The 9,472-nt window shown below is 39.9% G+C and overlaps 1 protein-coding gene across 1 annotated transcript in view; it reads left to right on the top strand.

Moving 5' to 3' along the window:
* Window positions 1-9,472, top strand: part of ZMIZ1 (zinc finger, MIZ-type containing 1) — a 55,065-nt gene that overhangs the window by 9,640 nt on the left and 35,953 nt on the right. The window contains exons 2-3 of the mRNA XM_009332694.1: window positions 6,470-6,584; window positions 8,841-9,058. Coding sequence (XP_009330969.1) covers window positions 6,470-6,584; window positions 8,841-9,058 — 333 coding nt within the window. The remainder of the gene's footprint in view (window positions 1-6,469; window positions 6,585-8,840; window positions 9,059-9,472) is intronic.

Genomic DNA, 9,472 nt, shown 5'->3' with positions numbered 1-9,472 from the left:
GAAAGAGTGGAGGGAAACAACAGACTTGGGAAATTGCGGGGGGATAATTTTTGGAGCTGTGTATTTTCTCTGTAAGATCTGAATGTTTGGAGTCACGCCATTAAGAAGTAGAGGGAAATAAAGTCTTGCAAAATGCTTCCAAACTGACTTTTTTCACTTTTGCATTGCATAAATACACCCAGTGAGTTGGATGGGACTCTGTCTTATGTATTTGTTTAGTGAAATACACAATGGAGCCTTAATTTATGCCAATGCCATTTAAACTTCTTCAAATAATGATACTAAATAGAGGAATGATTTGAGGAAGGCATGCATCGCATAGGCAGCATCCATCAACAGTAAATTACTGCTAGCCATCCAAAGTCAGTATTGGTATACACACTTAACTACACCACCCTCTTTTTTTTTTCCTCATCTTCGATGTAAACACCTTAGGATACCTGTACACAGCATCAGCTTTTAGTTTGCTTTATGTCAGTGTGTGATGTACAGAGGTAGTTATTCTTTGTTTTCTTTACAATATGTCTTTATATGTCCTTGCTGGCTGTAAGTGGTCTTCGTCTCCTTCCTACGCGGGTGTCTCCTTGCTCTGCCATATTCCTCCGTGCAAACGGAGAACGGATTGTGTAGAGTGGTCGCTACAGTCTATAGGAAACACAGCACAAAAGGTCAAGGGATAACTTGGTTAAATTTTGTGTTACAAAATTTTCTTAATAGTAATGCGTTTTAATATCTGTAAACTAGATGAAAAATTAATTTTAAGTGTTTAAGTTGAAACACTTTGGCCAAGTACTTTAGCCATATGAAGATGGTGCATGTGTCTCAGCGGGTGAGGCATTGGTTTTGTTCCCCTGAAAAAAAAGATCTCAGTGAAAAATGAGAAGTCAGTTGTTTCTTTCTAAATGTCCGGGGGTTTTAAAAAGAAAACAAAAGCAGATCTCTTGAATGTTTTTGATTGTCAGTAAGAGGAATGAATTTTGGCTTTCAGGTGTCACATTGTTTTTTTCAAATTAGTAGTAAAGGCCAAGGATATTTTCAGTGGAAATTTGACCAGAAATAAATAAAATAAAAAATCCATTTGATCTGTTACGTATGACTAGATTGTCGGGGATTCCTAGCTTATCGAATTGGGAAAAAATTAGCTGAAGTCCTTCCTGGAGCATTTTAGTGTTGCAGGAAACTGCTAATAGTGTTCCATCTGTTCCTGCGATTTTCTTTTTAAAGAAGTTGTTAGGTTTTGTTTATACCAATAAGAAAATTATAAAAATGTGGTGAAATTCATGCCTGTTCCATAACACGAGCACACCGAAAAGGCGGTTCAAGTTCAGTATTTGCACTGCACCATGCAAAACAGTCTTTTTCTTAAGTAAGAGTATGCTTAAAATAAGTTTATGGTGGTGCCCTAATCAAGAAGAATTGCTGACTGAATCTATATTAATAATTAAAGCTACGTGAGTGGTGTTCATTCGAGAAACCCAAGTAAAACAAAAACTAAACCTGAAAGAAAGAAGCTAAGCTGCCTAACTTGTGAGGCAATACAGGCGTGAAACGCGTGTATCGGTGCTACAGTTACAGCTTTATTTCCTGTTCTGACTGTGGGATTTGCGATATCTTTCCACTGCAGACAGATGAAGTTTTAGGGGGAAAAGAGGGGTGAGGCAGGAGCAAGGAGCCTTGTTTGGAGATTGTTAGGTTTTAGTTTGTATTAAAGTAGTGTCACCTAGAGGCTCCAACCAAGAATACAGCCAAGGGGTGCTGGGCACCCTGAGCACACGCGTGCCCAGAGGCACTTGTAGGGGCAGAGCGAGGTGCCGACACAGAGAGGTGCTGGCGGGCAAGAACAGATCGGGAGCCCTGGTTTGGGCCTGTATTTGGACCGTTCTGATTTTTGGCCGTGTGTAACTGCAAAGGAGTGTTTGGCCTGGGTAGATCTGTGACACCTCACTCCTCGTTGTCAGATGCTCTCCTCGCCAGGTGTCCATGGGTGTCAAAAGAAGACGTGGGAGAAAGGAGAGTCATTGTTACACTGGCAATTACCTGCTCATCTTGGCATCAGCTGAAGAAGTTATGATAGAGTCTGTAGATTTAAAGGACTCTGCGGACTCTGTATGTGTCAGCTACCAGTCAGGTGGGGTGACTGTGCTTCAGAAACATTAAAGACCCCTGCAAAACTGTACAGCTGGCTTCAGGGTAAGCAACAGAAACTAGTCACTGGAAGCCCAGTTGTGGGGAAACTTGATTGCGGTGCTTGGAGTGAAAAGGTTTTTTGAGGAAGCCAACATCTGGTGCTTTTCTGCAGTAGTTGATAGATTTTCAGTGTTTAAAACGGGGATAGATGCTTTACAAAGGCAGTGTTTTCGACACCTGGCCTTCTCAACAAGTGATGTGGAGAATCACCGGGAAGGTATAATTCCGTTTTTTACCCTCCTTCACAACATGTAAAGTACCAATGCTCTAGGGATGCGTACTTCACTAAACCATCTGAATCTCTCCTTCCTCAATCAATGAAGACATGTAAACAGAGTATCAGATACACATACAATTGCTTTAATGACAACATAAACATGTTTAAAATACAGCATTTTCAAATAATGCCACAAATCATGTATAAATTACAGTAATTCACTAGTATTAATTTACAGAGCTCACTTTTTATTAAGCAACTTTTATTAGAGTTAACTAACAGTTACAGACTTCATGTCAGACACAGACTATTCCAAAGAGGCTGGATATCTGTCTGGTTGTTTTCCTAGTACGGAGATTAAGAGAAGCTGTTTAGACCTAAGTACTGGTGTACTTCTCCGACATGAGTGTTGTATTACTGATGGTTTCAGTACATTTGCCAGCAGCTAAGAAATCCTTCCTCTTTATTCCTTGATTGCAGTTTCACTACATCATAGTTTGAGAAGTAATTTCCCTCCGTCTCTTCCTCTTTGCTCTGTGGCTTCCTCTGCTGTTAGGCCTTTAATGCTGACCAGTAGTATGTATAGGTTCATTAACACTATTATAAATTTAGTCAATACTCTTTTAGCGGACTCCAGCTGAGCCCAAACTGACTCACTGCCCTCCAGGGTCTAGTGAGAGACTTAATTACCCTTGTACCGTTCAACAGGAACAATGTCATGGGCAGCATTTCGCTGTGGCTGGAGAGGTTGAAGCTTCTTCCTCTATGGGCTGCCATTTTCAAGTTTAAAGAAAGGAATTCCGGAATAATTCACAGCTCTGTATAATAACAGCAGAAAGCCACTGCTCTTTTGCAAATAAGAATTGGATTGGTCACGTTTCATTACGGTACTTACATGGATTTTCCTTTGATGGTGGGAGTATTCCTTTGGGTTGTCTAAGGACAGAAACGCAAGTTGAAAGAGCGAAGTGGGGGGACAAATAATCCTTTAGTTGAGTGGCCCATGTTTCAGCATCTCCTACTGCTTGAAACCGAAGAAGCCCTCGTGCGGTGGAGGAAGGGTGGGTATTGTATCCAGTATGGCAAAAGTCATACTCAAACATGCATGTGATTGGCGATGGGCCAGAGTATCATGCTGGGGAACGCAAACCACGAGAATGCCGTGTATTTCTCATTGGGGTAACTAAAGTGAAGTTTGAGTGAAGTCTAGCGCAGTAAGTGTATATTAGCGTGTATAAGTTGATGTTCTGCAAGGCACATCCATCACTGTTTCAGTGCTGCCATAATTTCTGATATTAATGTTGTCTGCGATTCAAAGCTAAGTTCTGTGTTGGATAATGTAATAGTCACGGGATTCAATGCGCACAATGAATATTTCTCAACAAATCTGTACCTGGTCCTTTTTTCTGGCTTTCATGTGTTATGCTGGGTCCTGTGCTGGAGGCTTTCATCATATGTCAACAATATGATTTCTTGAGGTGTCACCCATTTTAACTGTAATACAGTAAAAATTGAGTGATTTACTCTTCTTTGTAATTAGGTGAAGTGATTGTATAGTCTTTGAGAACTCAGTGCAGCTTTCCACTAAACAAATGCTCTGACTCTACCCTTGGAAAGTACGGGTGAATAATACATGAAATCTCTTCTGTGCACTGTAAAGGAGAGGAACGGGTAAGAGAAACGTGCTTTGGAGGCAAAGAAAGTGAAGAAATGGTTATAACTTCTTAAGAGCAGGCTAAGGCATGCTGGCTCAAAGGTTGAGTATGCGTGCAAACCGTATGGCATATTTGCGTTAGAAGAACCTTCAGTGACTCTGTGCTTTGATCCCTGCCTGTCATTACCCTTCTTATTTACTCACACGCTTGCAAAATATTTGCCTTGTCTCTCAGGTTTTATTACCTGTCCACAGCACATCGGTGGGGAATAGAGAAGAATGGTTGCAGCGAGTCCTTTAACTGCTTATGTCATGGAGAGAGCTTCTTTTAGTCGTTGAAGTATACAAACACTCATATGTGCCAGAAATATCCAAACCAATCAGAGAGCAGACATCATCAAAAACAGTCAGAGAAGGAAGTAAAGTAGGAGGCATCATTCAGAGCAAGAAAAAAGAGGAAGGCTTCAGAGCAGTCACCAATTCTGGGTTAGTCATCATTTGTCTCCATGCTGGTGGAGGGGACTTGCTGAAGCATTGCGTCACTTGCAAATATTAGTCACTGAAGCCATTATCTGAGCCTCTAAATGAGAGGGGGGAAGATTTTCAGCCTTCTAAGAGAAAATATTTTTTTTAAAAATGAGCTAGGAGGACTTACTGATAGCAAGGTATTAAATATGCCCTTATTCACACATTGTTTTATATGGATGCTGTCAACATAAACATACATGTCAAGCATCTTATGGAGAATTACTATTTTCCATTCATTTTCCCTGATTATTTGTTAGGGGAAATTATCCTCTTCTGTAATTTAATTCATTTTAATTTTTTTGTGATTTTATTTCTTAGTTCAATTTGGGTATTTTGAAACAAACAGGTCAGTTCAAATTCACAGCTATGTTCTAATTCAATGCTGTTGTGCTGGCACAGCATTATGGAATTTGTTTGCAATTTCCTAGTTGTTTTTTAAAATGTATTCACTGTTTCATTTTACCTTACACAGTTGCTGTTGTTAGATTATTGGTTACTTGGGACATAGGCAGTTTTGATCACATGTGTGCGCCCTTCTTTGTGCAATGCAATTCCTATTCTGAAGTGATTTACACTGGGTGTCGTGAACAGGCTAAAGAATGAACACGTAGGTAGTCCTTGATTTTTGGCTCACAGCACAAAAGGAAGAAGTGGACCAAGCCTGGAGTGCTGTCTGGGGACGTGGGAGAGTCAGCTCCCTGGCCTGCCACGGCCACAGAGCCCTTTTCAGGACTTTGGCAGGTTGGTTGTCTCACCGTGTCTTGTATGAGTTAATTGTGTGGCACTTTATGGTTGCAGGCTTTGAAGCACGTGGATGCAGTGCTTGTAGAGCCTGTATATGGATTCTTTAGGCAAGGTAGCCCTGTATAGAATTCCCGTGATAGCTGGTAGTCCAGGCAAAAATGCAGTTCTTGATACAAAATGCAAGTCAATGGCGTCTGAAAATGAGAGCAGTGTGTGTGTGTGTATTAAATGGTATATATATCTAGATGAGGAAAGATCACGTGTGTGTATGTGTACATATCTGCAAATAGAAATCTAAATTACAAGTTAATAGTATGAGAACGAGCAAATTTCAAGTGGGATATATTTTACAGTTAGGGGATTAATAGCTACTTTCACTGGGTTTAACATATTTCATTAATTACATTGGATGCGTACCTATCCTGTGTTCGTTTTGAAACCACCAATGCTTTTGTATGAAAAGAACTGTAAGAAATATTTGCTTGTGTCTGTGGACAAAGGTAATGGAAAAACCCAATCCTCTCATCCACATATTTATCTGAAAGATGTGTTGTGTATCTGCAGATGATTTTCTAGAATGCTGATTAGCTAATACTGTTTTTGGCATGCAGCTTATCCATCGTGTGGGAGAACACTATCTGAATGTCAATTTACTTTTCAAAATGATGTTGAACTGCTATTCCTTTAAAGGCTTTTCTGGCCATTTGGGGACCCAAATGTGCAGACAGTGGAGCTGCAGTCTGGTCTCAAAATCTAATTGAATTGATACGAGGCAGCTGAAGCAGTGATTGTTGAAGCGTTTGAGATGGATTGCAAAAAATAAGTGCTTTTGAGCAACTTGCTTAGTGGCCTTGTTTGAAACTCTGCTCCTGAGTTTATTTTTAGTTTCATTGGTAACAGACCTTTATGGTAATAGCCCTGTGCTTCAATATAGTTAAGGAATTCATTAGTTCTGTGTGGTTTTGATATGATCATGTTGCTATTAAAGAAACTTTATGCCTCTGAGAGTATTAGGCTAATAATGGAAGTAGGAGTGGGGAGTTAAGGTAATGTCAGGTGTTAATCCCTTTGTCCCCGCCAGCAACTTGCCACTGTTCAGATTTCCAAAATCTCACCCTCCTAAACATTTGTTTTTGCAGTGATGGGTCTTTCCCTTACGATTCTGTTCCCTGGCAGCAAAATACCAACCAGCCTCCAGGCTCTTTATCGGTGGTCACCACAGTATGGGGTGTGACTAACACCTCTCAAAGCCAGGTAAGCTTTGTTTTTATGCTCCCTCCCCTGTAGATACTGGTTTTCACTAATGCTTGCAAAATGGAAAGCTTTTTGGAAAATCCTCTAGGCATCGAGAACAGTGTCTGTGTTCTCTTTGTTGTACATGCTGCATTTTTTTTTCCAGTTGCGTCCTCTTTGGTGGCATCAGAAAGGAGGCATCCGAGAGCTTGAGTCAGTAACTCCTTTAGCCGCATGCAAATGTCAGGCTTGGGTTTAGCACGTACTTTGCGCTGTATGGTTTCAACACTAAAAGTATGACCTCTTGGGAATTTCAGATTGAATTTGAAGAGTTGTTTTATTAAAAATAAAATTTCTGTCTAGATTCACCAAGTGACGGTTACTGTTGATTTTACCCGGCGTTGTGTTGTACTTGTGGGCTGGTGAAATCCAGTGCCAAGTCTACCCCCACGCTGAGGTGCTAACTACCAGCTATAGGCTGTGCTCTTTTCAACCTCTCCTGTTAACACTGCCTTACTTAACAAAAATATTTCAATATGCATTGGAGCAAAAGCACGAGCTCCTGGCTTCCAGGTGAGAGCCAGACTTACTGGATTTTCATTCTGTTCTCTCCACTCTTACCTCTCTTTCTCTTCTGCAATGTATATTGAATTATGCTATACAAAAAGAAGCAGCTTTAATGAAGGAGACACCACTTATTTGTGATAGTGTGCTCTCCAAGGGATGTGGCACAAATCAAGCTCTCAAACGGTCTAGACTTCTTCTCTTACACCGGGGATGAAGTGCTCTAAGCACATCACCATCTTTAATGAGTGCAAATGGTACATAAATCTAACTTGTCTTTTCTGCCTTTTTCAAATCAAGTGACATTAGATCCCATACAAAATTTTCTGTGAATTTTTTTAAATTATTTTAATTTTGGTCAGAAAATTAAAAACAAAATTGTTATGGATTGAGCCATTTGAAAAAGAAATCGTTCAGGGGCCAAGTTATATAGATACTCATATGGCAGTTAGGTAAGCACTGGTTATGGCAAAATCTTTCTTCAAAAAATGAAGATAGGAAACAGTTACAGGATCTATAACGTCATTTATTACTGTTGATGTCTTTTTAACACCTTAAAAGAAAAGGTGTCCCATCTGGGAGAGAAACACCTGACTAAACAGGTAGGTCTATACCTTGGCCAGAAAATGGAAATATAGTTTCTTTTGAAAACCTTTCACACTTAAAAAGGCAAAAGGAAAGGAGAACAAAAAAAAAAAAAAAGACTGAGTTTTGTTCTATCATAAGAACACTGTAATGTAACTTGAACTCTTCATGATACTTCAAAGGAATGTGCAATGAAAGACAAAAAGTGCTTTGGTAAAAAGAAGAAAATGCTTCTTCAGAATCACTGCAAGGGAAGGGTGAAAACGCTGAAACATGAAGCTTGGTTGTAGCTGTTCAAGCAGATTGAAATGAATGACAGGGTTTCCCGTAAGTCTTCATGCTCCCCGAGGGAAAGGAATGAGCCGGGCTCACCGATTCCCTTTCACAAATTCCCAAAGCTGATGACTTGGTCTTCTGCAAAAATCATCACCGCTAAATTTCTTCCCAAGTAGGAGACAGATTTCCATGCAGGTGATCCATGAACAGCCATACTTATGTCTCAACGGAAATTGTAGTAATTTTGGTTCAATTGGAAAAAAAAAATATGCTTCAAACAAATAAACCAAGTCCTTTTAAAAACAGAACAGAGGACTCTTTTTCTAAGAAGCAATAAAAACAACCGACAGAATTCTGTACGCTTTAGAGAGAGCTAGAGTCAAGAACAGGTTAAGCCACTGAAATATATTCTTTCACAGTTTTTGCATCTGTAGTACCCTTTACAGTATGCCAATGAGACTGAATATTTGCAAGTTATTTCAAAGTTCTACATTAAAAAAAAAAAGGAAAAGCATGTACTTTCTCTTAATCGGATGAATTTGTCACCTACAGAGCATGGTTCTAGCAGGCCTTTATCATAACTTCTTTCATAAGCATGTTAGTTTGGGTTCCATCTAGTTAAAAATCTCCTGTGAAGGATAATTAGAGATCAGAAACTCTTGTTTGTTTGGAAATGGCAAAAGAAAAGGAGAAATCAGTGGGAATGTGCACCTAGATGTGAACGAGGTTTATGTTCATTAGAGTTCAGAGTACAGGGTGGTTATATTGTAATCTGTCGATTGCAGCAAATCATCTTAATTTGCGTGATGTAGTTCAAGCTACAGCCCCTTATTCTCATGTTTCTACTCACAGGTGCTGGGAAATCCAATGGCAAATGCTAATAACCCTATGAACCCAGCAGGAAATCCCATGGCTTCTGGGATGACTACCAGCAACCCTGGAATCAATTCCCCTCAGTTTGCTGGACAGCAGCAACAATTCTCAGCCAAGGCAGGCTCCACTCAGCCGTACATACAGCAGGGCATGTATGGGCGACCCAATTATCCTGGAAGTGGAGGCTTTGGTGGCAGGTAAGATTTACTTGTGTGAGGTGGAAAATGGATGTAAATAGTTGATGAAGCTTGTTTTAGTGACCTGGCAGAAGTGTCATGGGCTTATTTTAATTACATAAAGTCTCAGTAGCTATTTTATGCTGGTTAACTGAAGTGCATACTGCTTTTACAGCTTTGGAAATCAGCTGCCCAAACTGCAATGAAATTCATCACAGTAAATGGAAATGGCTTAGGTCAATCAATTAGCTCTAATAAACCCCCAAAATAAAGTTTTAATTAAGAGAGATTGTTAAACAGACCACAGGCTTAGGAATGATTAACATTTAATAAGGCCAGGATGTGAAAGGTATTGATGGTATAATTTCTACGTGCGTATGGAGGAATAAGCTTGAGTATTAGGCAAAGTAGGTTTCTATGCAGTGGGGTATTTCT

Source organism: Pygoscelis adeliae, unplaced genomic scaffold, assembly GCF_000699105.1.
Source record: "Pygoscelis adeliae isolate BGI_AS28 unplaced genomic scaffold, ASM69910v1 Scaffold269, whole genome shotgun sequence".
Classification (NCBI taxonomy): domain Eukaryota; kingdom Metazoa; phylum Chordata; class Aves; order Sphenisciformes; family Spheniscidae; genus Pygoscelis; species Pygoscelis adeliae.
Note: the sequence above shows the minus strand (reverse complement) of the source record. Positions and strands in the feature narration are given on the sequence as shown.